A 23,081-nucleotide genomic window follows, 5' to 3' on the forward strand; every position below is an offset into this window, starting at 1 on the left:
CTGTCAAGCACAAAAGATGTGAATCCCAAGTGCCCTTCCACAAGCAGAGATTCAACACAATTCATTTGCCTGTCCATTTCACAATAATAACACACCATTGAAGTCAGGCACAGAAATCGGAAAGGAATGATTTGAGAAGGATTAGATTGCTGCTTATAATCTGGATTCTGCAGATCGAATGTGAATCATTGTGGGGTTTCTGAGGAAATATCAATTTAAGAAATAACCTCAGACCACGACCTCGGGCAGTTACACAGCCTCACAATCCGGAAGTGGTTTAATTCCTGTACAGCCACACACATCATTTCACCAGTTTGTACCACAGTTTTCTCAACAAGTTATTCCCTCAATGTTTTACAATAAAAAAAACAACTGTGGTGCACCCACAAGGGATGATAAAAAATATTCTCAATGTATTGCCATGAATAAGGCTGATTTGCAATAACATTAGGAATGTTGGAATAGTGGAGGCTATTTAGGTAATAACTGATCTGTGTGCCAACTCCCATTTCCACACCTTTGTTCAATGTCCCTTAATATCTTTGACTAACAAAACTCTATTCATCTAATATCAACTGATATTTGTGGATTATTTAAACTACCCCCTCGGTGTGCACAAATGTTTTTAATTTCACTCCTGAAAGACAGTCTCCAAAATTCGGACAGTCTCCTCATCCGTGGCTTCCTAAGCAACTTCTCCTGATTTACACTATCAACTGGCCTTAAGATCTTAAAAATCTTCAACCCAATCACTCGTTAACTTACTAAAATTCCAGGAAATACACCCCTAGTTTGTGTGTTCTCTTTGTGATTTAACACTGCACTTAGGTATCATTCCGGCCAATTTACACTGCACTCTGCTCAAGACCAGTTTGTATTTGCAATGTTGCAGTGCCCAGAACTGTGTGCACGTAACTTTGAATGGCTGGAGCATGACTTCTCCTCCTAATATTCCTATATTAACTATCTTATTTTGTATGCTTCTGTTGTGATCCATTTTAAATTCTTAAGTCTAGATTTATAATGGGAATTACAAGAATATATGTCACCCTGAGATTGCAACCTTTCCCTGATCAAGGTACTGGTGCATTTACAGAGGCTGTTTCTAGACATTTCTAATGGGAATATATTAACACAAAGAACAAAGTGGTAAAAATGGCACCCGATTAACAATGTGTATCGGGTCCAATGATTATCCAACATTTAGAATCCATTTCACCTGATATGTATGCTTATTTCTGATTTCCTGTGTGCAATGTTATGGAATAAGAAATCTTGCACTGGTACATGTTTTATTCAAAACAAAAATTGCTGGAAACGCTCAGCAGGTCTGGCAGCATCTGTGGAGAGAAAACAGAGTTAATGTTTTGGGCTGAGTGACCCTTCCTTGGGACATTCTGGGGAAGGGTCACTCGACCTGAAATATTAACTCTGATTTCTCTCCACAGATACTGCCAGACCTGCTGAGCTTTTCCAGCAATTTCTATTCTTGTCTCTGATGTACAGCATCCACAGTTCTTTCAGTTTTTACATTTTTTACTCAATGAAAATTTCAAAGAAACAAAAACATTCTTTTTCTTCGTATGAAATTTAAAACAATCAATGTGTTATGACACACCTCTTGCATGGGTGAGACTTGAACTTAGTCTTTCTGCTTCAGAGATAGAGATTCTAATACTTTGCCCTCCTTACCTGATCTGGCCTATACGTGACTCCAGACCCACAGCAATGTGGTTGCCTGTTAAGTGCCCTCTGAAATGGCCGGGCAAGTCACTCAAGTCAAGCGGCAGTTAAGGATAACCCAGCCAGTGACATCTTCATCTCATTAATGGATTTTTTAAAAATTAAAGCTCTATTCCTTTAGATATTTTTAAACATTGAACAATTTTAAATTTAATTCAATTATGGAATTCTGTATTTGAAACAATTTTGTCTTAGTGAAGATATTTCCAGATATATGCTCTATTATAAATCGTCACTTCTTTTCTTTTTCCTTCTTGTAGTCCTTTGCTGGCCAGGGACTTGGTGATGAAGACTACGAGATTCCACCAATCACTCCTCCAAACCTGGGAGACCCATCCTTTCTTCATCTGATGGATCCTCATGTGGGTTACCATTCACTGTGTCATTCAGTACCTCCCAATGGGCTGCTTCCTCAGTACCCTTACCAGGGCATCGACCTCCCAGCAGTCATGGTATCCAACATGCTGGGCCAGGATGGCCATCCGCTGTCAAACCAACTACCTATGGTCAGTGTCAACCCTTTCGTAGGAACTGGCGGGCAGGAGGGATGGGCTGGTGGGATCTCTCTTGGAAGCTTGTGTGAAATATTTCAAACATTGATTTCAAGCATGGAGTTCAACCTGGATAATGCCAAGTGATTCATTTTGGAAGATCAAATTTGAATGCTGAATACAGGATTAAAGACGGGATTCTTGGCAGTGTGGAGGAACAGAGGGATCTTGGGGTCCATGCCGATAGATCCCTCAAAGTTGCCACCCAGGTTGATAGGGTTATTAAGAAGGCATATATGGTGTTTTGGCTTTCATTAACAGGAGGATTAAGTTTAAGAGCCGCGAGGTTATGCTGCAGCTCTATAAAACTCTGGTTAGACCACATTTGGAATATTGTGTCCAGTTCTGGGCGCCTCATTTATAGGAAGGATGTGGAAGCTTTAGAGAGAGTGCAAAGGAAATTTTCCAGAATGCTGCCTGGACTGGAGGGGCATATCTTATGAAGAGAGGTTGAGGGATCTTGGGTTTTCTCACTGGAGCAAAGAAGAGTGAGAGGCAACTTGATAGGGAGGTACAAGTTATTGAGAGGCAGAGATAGAGTGGATAGCCAGAGACGTTTCCCCAAGGCAAAAATGGCTGTCACGAGGGATCAGAATTTGAAGGTGATTGCAGGAAGGTTTGGGGAGATGTCAGAGGTGGGTTTTTTATACAGAAAGTGGTGGGTATGGAATGCACTGCCAGCGGTGGTAGTAGAGTCAGATACATTAGGGACCTTTAAGCAGCTGCTGGACAAGTACAAAGACAGCTGTAAGTTGCAGGGGGTGTAGGTTTGGTTGATCTTAGATTAAGATAAATGCTCAGCACAACATTGTGGGCCGAAGGGCCTGTCCTGTGCTGTACTGCTCTATGAATATATGCACAGTCCTACCTGGAGACAGTGCCATACAGACAGTAAGTGCACATTCCTGCAAAGTTGAGTTCAAAGTTCAGCGATGATTAAATTGAATATGAAATAAGCTTTGAGGGGTTGGGTAATTTGGCCCTGCTCTCATTTCCCATTTCCTATGTCCCCGCAAATATGATCTTGTTACATTCTCTCGACCCTTGATAGGGTGTTGACTATTTAATTCAAACCCGCTTCTGAAAACAAGTCAGGTCAGATAACATATTTCTGTAATAATTCCTCATTTGAAATGCTGAATGAAAAGACATTTTTAGGTGAGTCGATTTCTGGTTTGATGAACCAAGCTTGGGAGCTCCCCTCAGGTCTGTGATTCACTCCTTTCCCCATTCCCCACACCCCCCAGTTTCATTGACACAGGGACACGGCCCAGTTTTAAGTTTCATGCAAATTATATGTAAAATAAAGCAACCTTTTGGAGACCAGCAACAGTTAAGACAACAGAACAGAAGGGGAGCTGGATGAACTGATTTCTACACATATTCCATCACTGTAACAGCCTTTTTCTGCCTTGAATCCATTTATTGGAGCCCAGTCCTCAGGGTAATGTACCTTTTCTCATTTCCAGCTCCTCTTTATTGTAAATGAAGCATCACTCCAATAAATCATTTACCAATACAGAGAGAGGACTGTGTGCAGTCTCTGAGTCCTGAAAATTTAGGTTAAGTGCTAATATTCTCCATTTTATTGCTTTGTTAGTAAGGGTCTGCTTATAAAAGCCAACATTAATATTTTTTTCTTGTTACCATGGGCAACAACAGAGGACAGTGATCATTCTGATTAGGAAAATGTCTGTCTCTCCTGTGCACTTACACACACACATGCACACGTACACACGCACACACTCTACTACAAATAATACAATACATGTTATTCACTTTTATACAGCATCTTTAATGTTGGAAAACAATCCAATAGAAATATTCACAAACAAAATTTGACAAAAGGCTGGGAGGAGACATTAGGAAGGGCGATTAAAAACTTGGTCAAAAGGGCAGATAAAATTGTACAAGTTGGGAGCAGGAGTTGGCAATTCATTATTTTATCCATACACGAGATGTAGGCACCTCTGGCCAGGCCAGTATTTATTGCCCATCCCTAATTACCCAGAGAGCAGTTAACAGTCAACCACATTGCTATGGGTCTGGAGTCACATGTAGGTCAGACTTGGTGAGGACGGCAGATTTCCTTTCCTCAGGGATGTTAGTGAACAGATGGATTTTTACAACAATCAGCGATAGTTTCTTTAATAATGATTCCATCATGGTCACCATTAGACACTTAATCCTAGACTTGTTAAAAAAATTGAATTCACAATCTGACATGGTAGGATGTGAATCCTGGATATTATCCAGACCAGGGGGCCTAGTGATGGTACCATTATGCCATTGCTTCCATTCTACAGGATTGTGGGTGGTCTGATTGTAAACTCAAATTCACGTCCCTGGCTGGCCCTACTCCCTTCAACCCTCTTGTTTAATCATAAGCTAGTCACCTCTGCCTTAAAAGTCTTCCAGGAATTTGCTTCCCGTGTTTACATGGAGAGTTCCAAAGATCCACAACCATCTGAGAGAAACGATCCTCCCCATCTCTGTCATAAATGAATTACCCTTTGTTTTTAAACAGTGACCCTAAGTTCTAGATTTGCTGTGAGATCCCTCAGGACCTTCTATGTTTCAATCAAGTCACCTCCAACTCCTCTAAACCCCAATCGATATAAACCAAGTCATGTCCATCTTCTGCAGACAACCAGCCCATTCCAGGTGTTAGTCCAATTTTAAGAAATATTTTGAAGAGGTTGAGCAAGATAGAGAGACTAAGAGGCTTTGTCAGGGAATTCCAGAATACAGGGGTCCCAGGCAGCTGGGAACATGGACACTAACGATGGAGTGGAGGATGTTTGTAAGACTACAGGTAGAGGAATGTCAGAATTCCAGACAGCTGCAGCATCGGACACAGGTACAAGAGCAGGGAGCTGTTTGAAAATGAGAGTGGGAATTTCAGATTGGAAGCACTGGTGCATTGGCAGCCAATGTTGGTCAGCAAGGAGTAGACCCGGGGTGATGGACAGAAAGGATCTGGTGAAAATAATGGTCAGAAGAGCATTGGATTTTTACAGAGACAAGAAGGGCAGGCCTATCAGAAAAGCATGGGGTCCAAAGGCGGTCCTGAGTGTTCATACAGCAAACGGAGATAGGACAGCTTCAGGCTTTACTATAGGGGTGGGCGTGGCTGGTCTCAGTGACTGAGTGGGACTGGTGCAAAGATAAATCTCTGGATTATTTGAATATTCAGTCTGCTGCACAGAGTCTCAGTGTCTCTCCCTTCCAAGTGTCAGGAAGCACACTGTGGTGCTTACATTCGTCACTGGCAAAGCAAAGGATCGGGCACCATTCGTGATGCTGCACTGATTGGCTGACCTGCTGAAAATCACTGACTTTGTTTAGACATGGACAATGGTTGAAATGGTCTAAAGTCATCCAGAACAAAACTACAGAGGTTCAAAGCACTCAAGATGGCCCTTCATCCCATTGTGTCAATACTATCTCCTTACAGGAGCATTCCAAAGGAGTAATCTGTCCTGCGATCTCTTTTCTTTTCAATTAATACACAGAATGAGGGTGTCACTGGCTAGGCCCAGCATTTATTTCCCATCCTTAATTACCCAGAGGGCAGTTAAGTGCCAACCACATTGCTGTGGGTCTGGAGTCACATGTAGGCCAGACCAGGTAGGGATGGCAGTTTCCTTCCCTAAAGGACATTAGTGACCCAGATGGGTTTTTATGACAATCAGCAATGGATTCACAGTCATCATTAGACATCAAAACAGGAGTAGGCCATTCAGTCCCTTGAGTCTGCTATGCCATTCCATATGATCAAAGCTGGTCTGGCATTCCTCATGTTCCCTCACTACATTCTCCCCTTAAGCTTTGATTCACTTTTCGCGGACAATTAGATCAGCTCTCTATATTTAAATTGAATTCAAGTTTTAACCATCAAACCCCCATGTTATCAGGGCATTACCCTGGGGTTCTGGATCACTAGCGCAGTGACATGACCACTCCACTACTGCCTCCCCCCTCTATATCTTTGCGTTTCTGCATCCATCAGATATTGATCCAATTTCCTCTTTAAAGCTGCAGCCGTCTCAGTTTGAGCCTCACTTGTAGCCAGCACATTCTACGAGGTAAGACGGCAGTTCCTCAGCTCTCCACTTCAACAACATTCCCATCTTCCCAAGAGTCCAGACTTAGGAAGTTGCTGCGTGTTACATTTTTTTAAGGAGCATTTGCAATTAGCCTTCATTTTATGATTTCCATATTCATGAGATATCAGTTTTAATTATTGGAGACTGTTAGCCCACCAGATGATTAATTAAACTACTGTCGCCATGTAATACTGTTAGAAAAGCCTCCAGGGAACACACAGCAGAGTTTCAGAAAGAAATCTGTGGTAAGATATACTATATACCTGAATGTATAATGTAGCTCCAGGAGGGTTAATGACCTCTCACATGGCCCAAGTCCAGCTTAGCTTTGTCCTATCCCTCACCACTTCACTCAGCGTCTTATTTCAGAATGAGGAGACAGGCCACTTCCCATCCACGGCAATCCTGGACAAAGCTCAATGATTTGACGCTAGATCAAAACATAGAAAATCCAAGCGGGAGTAGGCCATTCGGCCCTTCGAGCCTGCTCCCCCATTCAATATGATTGTGGCTGATCATCCAACCCAGACCCCTGTTCCTGCTTTCTCCCCCATACCCTTTGATCTCTTTAGGCCAAAGAACTGTTATCTGGTTCCTTCTTGAATATATTCGGTGACTTGGGCCTCAAACCGTTTCTGTGGCAGAGAATTCCACAGGCTCCCCACGTACTGGGTGAAGACATATCTCCTTATCTCGGTCCTAAACAGCCTACCTCATTTCTGTAAACTCTGACCTCTAGTTCTGGTCATCAGGAACCTGAATGGACACACCAGCAGGTTCAGGAACAGCTCCTTCCCTGCAGTTATTAGACTATTGAATAGACTCTCTAGCCTCCAATAATGCTTATCTTGCAAATGTTCATCTCTCCTCTGCAGCCTGTGCAATGTACCCTACATATCTAAATCTCTCAGATCTGTATATCCTTGCTTCCCATGATCTATCACAAACCAAGCTTCTCACTGTACTTTGGTACACATGGGAATAAATCAATTCATCAATCCTTTCTGTGTTTATCCTGTCTAATCCTGTTAGAATGTTCTAGGTTTCTATCAGTGCTCCCCCCCCCCCAATATTCTGAACTCCAGTGAATATAATCCTAACTGATTCAGGCTGTGGGGCGGGGTTGAATGGATTGGGGTTCAACAATTCAGGTTATGCTGTTTTATAGAGAAACAACACATCCTGCTCCATTGCTCCATTCTCCTGTACTTTCTCCCACCCACTCCTCACCTCACCCTATCCCTTCTGTCCCTCCCTTCCACATGTATTTATCCAGCTTTTCCCTAACATGTATCCATAGTATTCACCTCACCCATTCCCTGGGAAAACTTATTACTCATTACCCCACCCCGGGGGAGGGGGGGGGGGGGGGGCTGGTGTGGGGGGGGGGGGAGGGTTTATCCTGAATTCCCTGTTTGATTTATTAGGGTCACCGTAAATGGAAAGATCCTCCCCTCATCTACCTGTCAAACAGATTCATTGTATTAAAGACCTCCATAAAGTCACTCCTCAACCTTAAAAATCACACAACACCACATTAGCTTTCGGAGCGACACTCCTTCATCAGGTGATACTGGAGGGCTCAATCCTAACACAGAATTTATAGCAAAAATTTACAGTGTGATGTAACTGAAATTATACATTGAAAAAAAAGATTGAGCCCTCCACTATCACATGATGAAGGAGCATCGCTCCGAAAGCTAATGTGCTTCCAATTAAACCTGTTGGACTATAACCTGATGTTGTGTGATTTTTAACTTTGTACACCCCAGTCCAACACCGGCATCTCCAAACCTCAACCTTAATGTTTGCTAGAGAAACCCTGTTCTCTCTCAGTTCACTCTTGTGAGTCTATTCCCCCTGTGCCCCCCTGTACATTTTAAAATATGGTACTGAAACAATAAATGTGCACCTGTGAGATGTAACTAAGGTTCTGTGTTAGTTTAATATATTTTCCCACTTCCTTCTTTCACTGGAACTGGGGGGAAGGGTTTCTCATTGACTGGGCTCCCCTGAAAACTCTGAGAAGATTCATGAGGAGCTTCTTTAGACAATCCACAACAACATTGCCCTCTGATGGTGGACACTCAATATTACACCTCCCCATAAAATAAATATTTAAAACCCTGCAACCTCATCATTTGATAAAGACCATTGTTGACATTGTTTTAGTTTTTAAAAAAACTAGTTTGGGGCAAATTGCAGTTTATTTTGATTGGCCAATCCCTCAGCCACTGCTGGTCACTTGGACAGCTGGTGTCTGATACAGAGTGTGGGTTCTATTCCTGCACTGGCTGAGGTTACCTCACCCTCAACCTCTCCCCTCACCTGAGGCATGCTGACCCCCAGGTTAAACCAGTCCCCTCCCCCTCTCTCTAACATGAGAACAGCCTGATGGGGCTTTACCCTTTACACAGTGTATTAAGTGAAAATTCAGATAGTCACTTGTTTGTGCAGAACCTGAGTATTACTGAAAGAAAGGTACATTTTGTCTATATTTTCCATCTTGTACTCATCAGGATGATTGGCAAGAAATACCAAATTAACAGGAAAGCAGCATTCACACTGCACAAGAGGACAGAGCTGAATTGATGGAAAATGCCCACTGACTGTTCGAGGGATTGCAGCTCAAAATGAATGGGTTAATGATGGCTGATAGTTAGCCGCCAAACTGCTTGTCTGAACTCCCAGTCCATGTGGTATAGGAACACCACAATGCTGTTCGGGAGAACATTCCAGGATTATGATTCACCAATAATGAGGGAATAGCGATACAATCCACAGTCAGGATAGGGAATGACTTAGATGGAAACGTGAGGTTGTGGTGTTCTGATGTATCTCATTCCCTGTGGTCGAGCTTACAGGTTTACTGTTTAAGGAGCCTTGGTCAGGTGCTGGACTGTGTCTTGTATCTTGATGTGTACAAGTTGATGCTACTTGAAGATTACTGTGGGCATTATATATTGGTGGAGGGATTGGATGCTTGTGAATGTTTGTGGATGTGATGCCAGTCAAGTGGCTGCTTTGTCTTGGATGGCCTCGAGCTCCTTGAGTGTTCTGGATGTAGGTTTGCTCACTGAGCTGGAAGGTTCATTTCCAGACATTTCGTCACCCTACTAGGTAACATCATCAGTGGGCCTCCAGGTGAAGCACTGTTGATAATTCTTGCTTTCTATTTATATGTTTGGGTTTCTTTGGGTTGGTGATGTCATTTCCTGTTCTTTTTCTCAGGGGGTGGTAGATGGGGTCTAACTCGATGTGTTTGTTGATAGAGTTCCAGTTGGACTGCCATGTTTCTAGGAATTCTCGTGCATGTCTCTGTTTGGCATGTCCGAGGATGGATGTATTGTCCCAATCAAAGTGGTGTCCTTCCTCATCTGTATGTGAGGATACTAGTGAGTGAGGATCATGTCGTTTTGTGGCGAGTTGGTGTTCATGTATCCTGGTGGCTAGTTTTCTGCCTGTTTGTCCTACCCACCAGGATCATGAACATCAACTAGCCACAAAACGACATGACCCTCTCTCACTAGTATCCTCACATACAGATGAGGAAGGACATCACTTTGATTGGGACAATACATCCATCCTCGGACAAGCCAAACAGAGACATGCACGAGAATTCCTAGAAACATGGCATTCCAACCAGAACTCTATCAACAAACACATCGAGTTAGACCCCCATCTACCACCCCCCTGAGAAAACGAACAGGAAATGACATCACCACAGGAAATGATATCACCAACCCAAAGAAACCCACACATTTAAATAGAAATCAGGAATTATCAACAGTGTTTCACCCAGAGGCCCACTGAAGATGTTACCTAGTAGGGTGATGAACCTGGAAATGAACCTTCCAGCTCAGCGAGCAAACCTACATCCAGAATGTCAACCCGAGCTACAAATCTTCTCAAAATTCTTGAGTGTTGTTGAAGCTGCCCCCAACCAGGCAAGTGGGAAGTATTCCATCACACTCCTGCCTTGTGTCGTGTAGATGGTGGACAGACTTTGGGGACTCAGGAGGTGAGTTGCTCACCACAGTATTCCTAACCTCTGACCTGTTCATGTAACCACACTATATATACGGCTGAGGTAAAAACAATGACTGCAGATGCTGGAAACCAGATTCTGGATCAGTGGTGCTGGAAGAGCACAGCAGTTCAGGCAGCATCCAAGCAGCTTCAAAATCGACGTTTCGGGCAAAAGCCCTTCATCAGGAATATGAAGGGCTTTTGCCCGAAACGTCGATTTCAAAGCTGCTTGGATGCTGCCTGAACTGCTGTGCTCTTCCAGCACCACTGATCCAGAAATATATATACGGCTGGTCAAGTTGAGTTTCTGGTCATTGGTAATCCCCAATACGTTGATAGTGGGGAATTCAGTGATGGTAACACCTTTGAATGTCAAGGAGTGGTGGTTAGATTGTTTCTTATTGGAGATGGTTATTGCCTGGTATTTGTGTGGCGCGAATGTTACTTACCACTAGACAGCCCAGACCTAGATATTGTCCAGCATTTGGACAAGGACTGCTTCAGTATCTGAGGAGATGTGTGAAGGCATGTGATTGGTTCAGTATCTGAGGAGTTGTATGAAGGTGTGTGATTGGTTCAGTATCTGAGGAGCTGTGTGTAGGTGTGTGATTAGTTCTGCTCAGTAAGAAGCCAGGTGCTGGTTTAGCCAGATTCTGGGTGCATCAGCATTGAAAAGGGTAACCTCTGTGATGCCCGACATTCCAAGGCTGCTTCATTCCCAATTCTGATTTGCTGTGCCCTGTCTTGATTGGAATTAAAAACTTGGGAAGCTGCTTGAGGGAGTTCCCCTCCTGAGATATTTGGAGATATTGCCCAGTAATACCAAGTACCAGTGCTTTCTCCCTTCCATGGGCAACATGTTATAACAAGGTTAACATTTTTAACTGTGTTAAAGATGACATAACACCAGGTTATAGTCCAACAGGTTTACTTAGAAGCACTAGCTTCCGGAGCTTGTACTTCCAATTAAACCTGTTGGACTATAACCTGGTGTTGTGTGATTTTTAACTTTGTACACCCCAGTCCAACACCAGCTTCTAGACAATATTTTTAACAGTAATTAGGCACCATGGTGATTGTTTTAAAGACTGTAAGGAAAATACTGAAACACTTTCCAATTGGAATGAATCAGAGAGTGAGGTCATTATCAGTAAAGATTGAGCAGGTTAGAGAGTGTTGCATGAGAACATTATTCTCCAGTCTCATTCACTCACCTCGTTAGAACATAGAACAGGCCCTTTGGCCCACGATGTTTGGCCGAGGTTTAATCCGAATGTAAAATACAATAACTTAACCTGTGCCCAGCAGCTGCTTAAATATCCCTAATGACTCTGCTTCCACCACCACCGCTGGTAACGCATTCCATGCATTGAATTATCTCAACAAAACGGTGAGAGATTTAATGGGTGGATCGTGTGAAACAAAGACACAGAAGGAATTGGCCATTCAGCCCCTCAAGCCTGCTGCTCAGTACAGTCAGACTGTGTGAAAGTGGGTACTGCAGATGCTGGAGGTTAGAGTCAAGATCAGAGTGGTGCTGGAAAACACAGCAGGTCAGGCAGCATCCGAGGAGCAGGAAAATCAACGTTTTGGGCTAAAGCCCTTCATCAGGAATGAGGCAGGGAACCTCCAGGGTGGAGAGATAAATGGGAGGGGGTGGGGCTGGGGAGAAGATAGCTGAGAGTGTGATAGGTGGATAGAGGTGGAGGTGAAGGTTATAAGTAAGAGAGGAGGGTGGAGCGGATAGGTGGGAAGGAAGATAGGCAGGTAGGACAGGTCACGGGGGCGGTGCTGAGCTGGCAAAATATATCCCTGGCGGTGTGGTCCATTCGTAGGTGGCAGAAATGTTGGCGGATGATACGGTTTATGCAGAGATTGATAGGATGGAAGGTGAGGACCAGTGTATTCTGTCCTTGTTGAGGTTGGAGGGGTGACCCCACCACCAGGGATATATTTCCCTCCCACCCCTTTCCACTTTCTGCAAAGACCGTTCCCTCCGTGATTACCTGGTCAGGTCCACACCCCTCTACGACCCACCCTCCCGGCCTGGCACCCTCCCCTACCACCACAGGAATTGCAAAACCTGCGCCCACACCTCCTCCCTCACCTCCATCCAAGGTCCTAAAGGAGCCTTCCACATCCATCAAAGTTTCATCTGTACATCCACCAATATCATTTATTGTATCCGTTGCTCCCGATGTGGTCTCCTCTGCATTGGGGAGACTGGACGCCTCCTAGCAGAGCGCTTTAGGGAACATCTCCGGGACACCCGCACCAATCAACCAAACCGCCCCATGGCCCAACATTTCAACTCCCCCTCCCACTCTGCCGAGGACATGGAGGTCCTGGGCCTCCTCCACCGCCGCTCCCTCACCACCCGACGCCTGGAGGAAGAACGCCTCATCTTCTGCCTCGGAACACTTCAACCCCAGGGCATCAATGTGGACTTCACCAGTTTCCTAATTTCCCCTTCCCCCACCTTACCCCGGTTCCAGCCTTCCAGCTCAGCACCGCCCTCATGACCTGTCCTACCCCTGCCTATCTTCCTTCCCAACTATCCGCTCCACCCTCCCCTCTGACCTATCACCTTTACCCCCACCTCCATCCATCTATCACACTCTCAGCTACCTTCCCCCCAGCCCCACCCCCCTCCCATTTATCTCTCCACCTTGGAAGCTCCCAGCCTCATTCCTGATGAAGGGCCTTTGCCTGAAAAGTCGATTTTCCTGCTCCTCGGATACTGCCTGACCTGCTGTGCTTTTCCAGCACCACTCTGATCTAGACTCAGTCAGACTGTGACTGATCTTCCAGACAACCTCCTTTTCCCATACCCACTGATTCTGCCAGTTTTCTCACAGTTACCAGGCTCAGTCTTGATCAAATTCCACAGCCAGGCAGCCAGCTTTCTGGGGAGAGAATGCCAAAGATTTACAAAAACAAAATTCCTTCTCATCTCAGTCAAAAATGATTGAGACAGTGACCCCGGGTTCCACACTCACCAGCAGCAAGTGTCATAGAGTGCTACTGAATGGAAAGAGACTCTGTCATGTTTGTGCTGATCATTGAGCACCTGTCTGCTCCAATTCCATTTTCAGCACTGCTGTAATCTCGAATGCTGTGGTGTACTTCCTATCCCACTTCCATCTCGAAGATCAAGGGCAGCAGATACATGGGAATACCACCACCTTCAGGTTCCCATCCAAGCCACTCACCATCCTGACTTGAAAATATATCCCTGTTCCTTCAGTGTCACTGGGTCAAAAGTCTGGAATTCCCTCCCTAAGGGCATTGTGGGTCAATCCACAGCAGGTGAACTGCAGCAGTTCAGGAAGGCAGCTCACCCCCACTTTCTCAAGGACAATGGGAGGTGGGAAATAAATGCTGCTGACCCAGCTGGGAGTTTGCTCATTTTCCTCATGTCTGCGTGGGTTTCCTCCGGGTGCTCCGGTTTCCTCCCACAACCCAAAGATGTGCAGGTCAGGTGAATTGGCTATGCTAAATTTCCCATAGTGTTACGTATATTCGTCAGGGGTAAATATAGGATAGGGGAATGGGTCTGGGTGTGTTATTCTTCGGAGGGTCTGTGTGGACTTGTTGGGCCTAAGGGCCTGTTTCCATACTGTAGGGAATCTAATCTAATCTAATCTATATCCCATGAAAGAATAAAGTAGAGCTGTGCCTTTCATCCAAGTTATTGATGCAGACTGTAAGGAATTGCAGCTCCGATATCTTTGCTGTTACCATTAGTTGATAGTCAGAGGAAAATGGGTTTGGGTGGGTTACTCTTCGGACGGTCAGTGTGGACTGGTTGGGCTGAAGAGCCTGTTTCCACACTGTAGGGAATCTAATCTAATTAAAGTTTGCTGACCTGAAAATTACCCGTTTATCCCAACTCTGTTTCCTGTTAGTTAATGAATTCTTTATCCATGCCAATATAAATTCCCCCAGCACCCTGAGTTCTGAATTAGTGTAATAACCTTTGGGAAATTCAAATGTACTACCTCTACCAGTTTCCCTTTTCCCCACTCTGCTTATTGCATCCTCAAACATGATCCCCCTTTCACAAGACCACATTGTCTTTGACCCTTAACTTGAAACTCAGATTGATGACCCAATGTATAAACATCGCTCCCCTTACTAATAATTCACCAATAAATCCGAGCAAATCAAATCTAATGACAATTTATACTTTGAAGAAGAAACATTATATCCCTGCAGATTTACAAATGGAAAGACAATGAGGTAAGCAGCATTTTTGTGTTCAGTGAAGCAGTTATAGAGGAGTGGTTGAGAGATTATATTTGGAGAAATTTGAAAAACTATCAGTTTGTTAATGAATCCTCTGTTAGAGTGTACAGGAGATCCCTGATTTGCAATTGTCCTACTTAAGAACTCTCATTTTTAAGAACAAGATCCCATAAAGGGGTGTATTAATATTAATTTTAAAGATCCAATATGCAAATGCTCTCCGGTTATTTACAAATGGCTATTTTATCGTTTACTATATAGTGTTCCAACTTGTGTACAAACCCACTTACACACATACACTGGAGCACATCCCTTTCATAACATGGGGTCTGCCTGTACTGTGCCAACTGTAGGCACACTAATGCAAGCAAGATAACAACAGACGCATCTGCTTTGACTTCTGTGTGTAATATTCTGAAAGAAGAGGGAATCAGAGCAGTGATTGATGTTGTCAGTCAGGAAGCTGATTGTCACTGAGCTGTATAACAGCTGGGTTATGGACCGAGAGAGTGTTACATCAGAACCGTTTGCATTGATAATGCTTCAGGCTTGGATCAGAGCCTGGGCTGGAATGTGGTACATAGTTCTGACCACTTCATCACAGGATGGTCCTTGAGAGCTTACAGAGGTCAGGTATTCAGCTGGACATCAAAGGCAGGAATCGACTGTCATGAGCAGCTTCTAAAGGTGTTCAGTCTGCAGACGCCAACAAAAAGCAGATGTCAAGGTGTTGTCAGGGCCATTCTCACCACCAACGGGGGAGATACTGAAGTGAATCCAGGAACCTGTTTCCCGAGGTAAAGGATGAAAGACCACAACACAAACCCAACATTGCAGAGTCAGACTGGAGAGTGTAGAGCCTGGAAATTGTCATTTATATGAAGGGCTACAGCATTAATGATCCAGGTCTCAGGGCAGCTCAGTGAAGTAACAACAGATTATATTCATTTAGGACAGTGAACAATAAGCTTAAACAATGAGCTAGCTCTTAAGGAGCTAGAGAGATTTAGGGACTGAGGTCTTGTGCTTAGGGCAGAGATAGTGAAGGCATGGCCATAAATAGCTCGATCGTTATAATAAGGAGGTGCTCGAAAGGTTGGAATTAGATGGTGCAGGTATCACTGAGAGTCGGTGTATTCAGGTGTGAGAAAGAAATGAGGGAACTGATGAAGGGACAGGCAGTGTGGGGTAGATCTAGGAAAGGCTAATTGTCCAAAATGTTTTTCCTAAAACCATTCTTCCAACTGCTTCAATACCATTTTTAAAAATCGACCAATTGACTATCGATGAATAGTTATGAACAGTTAAGTTTCACACTGGGCACCAGATCCTGTCAGATGTTTCTCAAATGCTTATCCCAATTGCAAACACATACTGTGAAGGCAAAATGGCCAATTCTGGAAACCTCTTCAGAACCTATTGTCATAGCAGCCTGAAAACTCCAAGGTAATTTCAATCGATTGAACCATCCCGAAGCCTGAGAGAGAGCACTGTAATCCCTCAGCCATCGTCCAGATAGTGACCTGACCTCAGACAACTCTGGGATTGAGCTAGTGATCATTTTGAATTTCAATTTATCGCTGTGAACTTTTTGCGATAATGATTTTTTTTCAGAAGCATGTAGAAACCAGTTCCTAGCCCACGCAACTAATGTGCTGTTAAAAATTCATCTTTATTCTCCAGATGCATGGAATGGGTCATCCAGAGGGTCCTCAATACGATTCAGGACCTCAACACCCATTGGTCAGTCGGTCAGGAATCATGCCGCCTAGTCACATGTCTGCCATTAGCCATTCACAACTGAATGCACAGGTCAGTCTGAATGTAGCTAGGAGCGTTCTGACTCACGGCTCTCCCTCGCCCCCTGGAAGCAACTCTGCCACTCCCTCGCCCTCAAGCTCAGCACATGAAGAGGAGTCTGACCATCTGTCCAAGGTACAACTCAATCTTTGCTTCTACCTGCCTCGTTCCTTTGTTCCTTAGCCACTGTGTGCATACCTGTCCTAACATCACCATGCTGAGGATATGGCAAGGACAAGGCCTGCTATTCTAGCTCACTCCATAATTGAGTTCAGTCATTTCTGAATCCTTTGTAAACATCGTGAGTGTAGAATGTTAAATCTCTTCTCAGAAATAAAGTGCTATAAATATTCATAATACATTAGGGTCTAAATTCCAAAATTGGAACAGAGTTGAAGTTTCAATTACAAGGGGACACAGGTTCAAGGTGAGGGGGGGAAGGTTTACGGGAGATGTGCGAGGGAAGGTTTTCACGCGGAGAGTGATAGAAGTCTGGAACACACTGCTCGAAGAGATGGTGGAAGCAGGCACGTTGGCTACATCTAAGAGGCATCTGGATGGTTACATGAATAGGGAGGGAATAGAGGGGTATGGACTGAATAAGGGCAGAAGGTTTGTTTCCCAGTTTAAATTGGGCATGATGATCGGCACAGGCTTGGAGGGCCGAAGGGCCTGTTTCTGTGCTGGGCATCTCTTTGTTCTTTGTTCTTTGACACATTATTTGAATAAGACAGATTCTTTTTATGTTGTGTCTAATTTATACTGAGTAAGACACCAGAGGTTAATGTCACAGGTTGGAACAGTTCCCGTTTGGTGTTGGTAGTGAGTACTGCTGGGCTAACTCTTCAGCTGGTTAGATCCACTAGCTCTGACTGAAAGAACTCCAGATGCTGGAAACCAGAATCAAACACAGAAATCGATGGAAAAGCTCAGCAGGTCTGGCCTCATTTGTGGAGAGAAAGCAGAGTTACGTTTCGGGTCCAGTGACCCTTCCTTAGAGTTCTCTCGATCCAAAATGTGAACTCTGATTTCTCTCCACAGATGCAGCCAGACCTGCTGAGCTTTTCTCACAATTCTTGCTTTTGTGTCATATTCATCAGGCTTTCAGATGTCGATTAGTGCGGTCTCTCCTGTCAGCCCTCACCTGACCTGGATCTCCCAGGAGCTGCAAGTCACGAGCTGCAGTCACTCAGAGCAGGAATGTCCTATTGGAGGGGAGCTCTAACAACATCATTAGAGTAGGAAAGGGATCCAGTGTTGGAAAGAGAGGGGAAGGGAAAGGGAGAGGAGGGAAAAGGGAGAGGCTAGTGCTTTCGTTTTCTTTGTTAGACACTTTAAAAAACTGTGTCTCTTTTCTCCAGTCACAAATTATTTTCTGCTGCTCAGAGAGAATTTTCTAATCCATAAGCTTCATTCATGCAAGTAGCAAATAGAGCATTTTTTTGTCAAATTCAATAAATTAGTTTTGCTTTTTAGAAGAATATTTGTATTTTAGCACACTAGCCAGAGTAATCTTTGTTTTAAATGGACGGCACCATATTTTTAAACTCTAATTCCTAGTTCTGGATTCCATCAAAAGAGGAAGCATGCTTTCCACATCTGCCTGGGCCCTTAGTCACTCTTACCCAAGCCCAGTCTGTCCAACCATTACTCATAAAACCCGCCCTCTCCGGATATTAGGCTGGTGATCCTTCTCTGAGCTGCCTGCAACATGTTCGTGTCCTTCCCTCAATGAGACCAGTACGGTACCCAGTCTCACTAATGTCCTGTATAACTGAAGCAGAATCTCTATTCTTCAATTCCCCTCGCAATAAGTGATAATATTCCTTTAGCTTTCTAATTACTTGCTGCATCAGCGTACTAACCGTTTTGTAATTCATGCATTAGTTCACTCAGATCACTCTGTAACTCAGCACTTTACAATCTCACCATTTCCATAATATATGTTTTCATTCTTTCTGCCTACATGGACAATTTCACATTTTCCCAGTTTACACTCTCCATTTGCTATGACTTTGTCCAAACACTCATAGGGTGGTTAGCACTGCTGTTTCGTAGCGCCAAGGACCTGGGTTCGATTCCAGCCTTGGGCGACTGTCTGTGTGGAGTTTGCAAATTCTCCCCATGTCTGCACGGGTGCTCCAGTTTCCTCCCACAGTCCAAAGATGTGCAGGTCAGAATGGATTGACCATGGGAAATTGTCCATAGTGTCCAGGGATGTGCAGGTTAGGTGGGTTAGTCACGGAAAATGCAGGGCTACAGGGATGGGGTAGGGGGCAGCTTCTAGGTGGGATGCTCTTCAAAATGTCAGTGTGGACCTGACAGGCCGAATGTCACCTTATTTATACCTCTCATTGTTTTATAAAACCTCATCACCTCATGATTCTCTGCATTGACCCTCACCTACCACCCACCTGCACCATGTGGGCAGAGACTGGGGGAAGGAAGTGATCAGATTTGGCCTTCTGTGTAATGGGTTTGATTGAGGGTGACAGGGTGAATTGAAGTTGGGGAGTGTACATGGGGCAAGAAACGAGGATAAGAAAGCACCGACCACAGTGAGGAAAGCACATGATGAATGGGGGAAGAGCAGGATAAATTAAAGTAGACCATAAATCCTCCACGTGTGCGATTGATTCAGCTCCATTACTGGCTCAGGAGCAGTGAAGATAAAGCATTAGGTACACCAGAGGAAGACAGTGCCAACCTGACATGTCAGCAAACTGGAGGCTGGGAAGTCACTACCTGTGGAAACAGAGACACAGTTTTGAAAGGCCTGCCTTTTCTGGGATTAAAATGCAATCAATGTGGCCAGCCCTCTCAGAATGGCCAGGGGTTTCTAAGAATTGCCAGGGGTTGGGGGGGGAGGGGGGCGGGGGTGGGATGGGGGGATGTTGTGTGGGCGGGGTGATGAGTTGCAGGGGTGTTGGGTGAGGGGGTAATGGGTGAGGAAGATGGGGTGGGTGGGGTGATGGGTGAGGTGGGTGATGGGGTGAGGGGGTGATGGGTGAGGGGATGGTGGGTGGTGGAGTGATGGGTGACGGGGGGATGGGTGAGGTGGGTGGTGGGTGAGGGGGTTTTGGGTAAGGGGGATGACGGGGTGGGTTTTGATGGGTGAGGGGGCGGTGGGTGTGAGTGGGGGTGTGGGTTGATGTGGATGAGGAGTGATGGGTGTGATGAGGGGTGGAGTTGAGGAAGTAGGTGATAGGCGAGTGGGGTGATGTATTGGGGATGGTGGTGATGGGTTGAGGTTGGGAGCTGATGAGGGTGGGGTTATGGGTGATTGGTTTATGGGAGGGGATGAGGGTGACAGGGCTATCCCATATACTCATGGATTCCCCTCCACAGTGCAGAGTCAATTAGCAATCAATTTATGAACAAAGTAACATCAGTAGACCATTCGGCCCCTTGGGGATGCAATGTCATAGAACATGATCGTGGTTGATCAAACATATCTCTTACCCACACCATTCCATTAGTCAGGAATCTCTCAGTTTATTCCCATAGTCAGGAATCTATCAATCTGTTCTTTAACCATAAGGTTACATATACCTCAGGGTCTGAGCTTCCACACTCTCTGTGGTAGACCATTTCAAAGTGTCACAACTCTCTGAGTAAAAACCTTTCTCAATCTGAAATGGCATCTCCTTGTTTTTATCTTGGGCCCCCTGCTTCTCGACCCTTCGACCAAGGTAACGGTAAACCTCTGACCTGCATCAGGCCTGTCAATCCCTTTCTGTATTTTGTAGCTGTCAGTGAGATCACCGCTCATTCCTCAAAATTCCCGGGGTTACAGATTCAAGTTAGCTGATCTCCCCTCACAGGACTGTGCTCCTATCCAGGGAAGGAGTCTCCTAGATCTTCAATTTATGAAGAACCTCTTCACTTTCCTGTGGGTTTTAGAAGTCGGACAGGGTTGAAATGGTTGAATAGTGGGAGCATTGAGGGTGGAAGGGAAGTTGGAGGCTGGTGTCTCAGTGGAGAGCAAGACCACCTCAGCATTATAAACTAACCCATCCACTGAGAGCTATCACAGTGAAAGGGATCAGGTCAAAATTAATCAACTCCTTCCCTTACAGATTACCGGAGAGAAGAGACCGTCCATGGACGTCGGGAAGAAGATGAAGACACAGAAAAAGAAGAAGAAGAAGGATCCAAATGAGCCACAGAAGCCAGTCTCTGCCTACGCTCTCTTCTTCCGAGATACACAAGCAGCAATTAAAGGACAAAATCCCAACGCCACCTTCGGAGATGTTTCTAAAATTGTCGCCTCAATGTGGGATGGTCTTGGAGAGGAGCAAAAACAGGTAGGGAGAGAAAAGAAGGAATGCTTAAGCTTCTGTTCTGGGTTCCGCTTATTATAGATCTGTGCAAAACAGGAAACGGAAAGGTATTAAAAACAGGTACTGGGAGAGTAAAAGCTCAATGCCATTGCACCCATTGCCCTCAGTCAGCCTCAGACATGGACACCAGTGTCTCTGAGTTGCTCTGTTCGATGTGATTATGCTCTCTGAGGCAGAAGACTCTGGATTTGAGGTTCCCTTATTGGCCACAGAATGTGGGTCGTCGATCAATCTGCACGCTCATTACTGTGCTCCAGGCAGTAGAAAGGGTATGAAGAGATACAAAACAAAGGCACTCACTCAGAAATATTCAAGCTGCCCTGTGGTACAGGAAAACAGAAAGGAGTTTTCAGTGCTTGGAGTATTTCAATGCTGGAAATATCAAAATCAACGATTAACCAATGTCCACATTAATGAAATTAACCTGATACATCAACTCAGCAGATAGTACAGGAATGAAGGTTTGGAAAGATTGAAGCATGAGGCGAACTGACTGGATAATGCACTAAGTGAACTAAGGATTAGTCCAGTCAATTGTACAACCAATACTCTCTGTGGTGGTTGAATCTGTTTGAGTGTAAGTGTTTAATAATCAATAAGAGGGATTGGTTACAAAATTATGAGCACTTACATCTGTTGAATGAATGAGACAGATACAGGAAACATCATTGTATAATCTTCATAAATGTGATTGAGAATTAATTCCATAACAGGAGCCTATCACGAGAAGCAGCAATCTCACAGACTGAGGTGACCTCAGGTTGCAGGAACTGAGCTTATTCCCTCAGCTGGAGTGGAGACAGATGGAAGGCGTTACATTTAAATATCAAATCATATCATATCCCAAAACACAAACCTCACAGTCAACGGGCAAACAAGACTGCCGTGTTTTCTTTAAAATTCACTCATGTGCTGTAGGTGTCGCTGGTTGGAACAGTATTTTATTGCAAGTCTCTAGTTGTCCCTCGAGAACATAGAACATGGAACAATACAGCGCAGAACAGGCCCTTCAGACCTCAATGTTGCGCCAACCTGTGAACTATTCTCAGCTCATCCCCAACACTATCCCATCATCATCCACATGCTTATCCAAGGATTGTTTAAATCTCCCTAATGTGGCTGAATTGGAAGGCAGGGCATTCCACACCCTTACCACTCTCTGAGTGAAGAACCTGCCTCTGACATCTGTCTTAAATCTATCACCCCTCAATTTATAGTTATGCCCCCTCGTACAAGCTGACGTCATCATCCTCAGAAAAAGACTCACTGTCTACCCTATCTAATCCTCTGATCATCTTGTATGTAGAAGGTGGGGGTGAGCTGCCTTCTTGAACCATTGCAGTCCATGGGATGTAGATACACCCACAATGCCCTTGGGGGAGGGATTTCCAGGAATTTGATCCAGTGACAACGAAGGAATGGTGATATATTTCCTAGTCAGGATGGTAAGTGGCTTGGAGGGGAACCTGTGACAGAGGTTGGTATTCTGTTACCAAATCACTCTTTATACAAAATGGTCCCTAATTCTAGTACTGTCTGTTCAGAACCAGCTCTCAGAGTGAACAGAACCTCTGATCCTCCTTATATCTGTCAGCCAGGGCTCCCCGATTGGACCAGATTAACAGCCCCGATCAGGGAAATCATTCTATGAGGTCCAACTGGCTAACCTCATTACAGTCACTACACAGAGGGTGGTGTTTCCATGTATCAGCTGCCCTTGTCCTTCTAGATGGAAGTAGACGTGGGTTTCGAAGGTGCTGTCTGAGGATCTTGTGTGAATTTCTGCAGTGCATCTTGTAGATAGTACACATTGCTGCTACTGAGCATTAATAGCAAAGGGAGAATATACAGTAAGCAATCTTGCATTCATGAAGTGCTTATCTTACAAAGGAACTTTCTAAGATGCTTCCCAAAGCACCATTTGACATCAGGCAGAGGGGTTTAAGGAGGAGTTTGAGACACTGGCAGCGTAGGCACTAATATTTGATCTGATGTGGAGATGCTGCTGTTGGACTGGGGTGGACAAAGTTAAAGATCACACTACACCAGGTTATAGTCCAACAGGTTTATTTGGAAGCACTAGCTTTCAGAGCACTGCTTCTCCATCAGGTGGTTGCCTGATGACCACCTGACAAAGGAGCAGCACTCTGAAAGCTAGTGCTTCTAAATAAACCTGTTGGACTATAACCTGGTGTTGTATGATTTTTAACCAATACTGGAGTGATATAATTACAGCTACTTGGGAGGCCAGACTTACA

The 23,081-nt window shown here is 44.6% G+C and overlaps 1 protein-coding gene across 6 annotated transcripts in view; it reads left to right on the plus strand.

Moving 5' to 3' along the window:
- Nucleotides 1–23,081, plus strand: part of tox2 (TOX high mobility group box family member 2) — a 217,163-nt gene that overhangs the window by 177,146 nt on the left and 16,936 nt on the right. For 4 of the 6 annotated variants that reach the window (XM_072556123.1, XM_072556125.1, XM_072556126.1 and 1 more), the window contains 3 exons: nucleotides 2,004–2,249; nucleotides 16,364–16,615; nucleotides 20,560–20,787. In XM_072556123.1, coding sequence (XP_072412224.1) covers nucleotides 2,004–2,249; nucleotides 16,364–16,615; nucleotides 20,560–20,787 — 726 coding nt within the window. The remainder of the gene's footprint in view (nucleotides 1–2,003; nucleotides 2,250–16,363; nucleotides 16,616–20,559; nucleotides 20,788–23,081) is intronic. The other 2 variants (XM_072556127.1, XM_072556128.1) reach the window with 2 other exon arrangements.

Source organism: Chiloscyllium punctatum, chromosome 37, assembly GCF_047496795.1.
Source record: "Chiloscyllium punctatum isolate Juve2018m chromosome 37, sChiPun1.3, whole genome shotgun sequence".
Taxonomy (NCBI): Eukaryota; Metazoa; Chordata; class Chondrichthyes; order Orectolobiformes; family Hemiscylliidae; genus Chiloscyllium; species Chiloscyllium punctatum.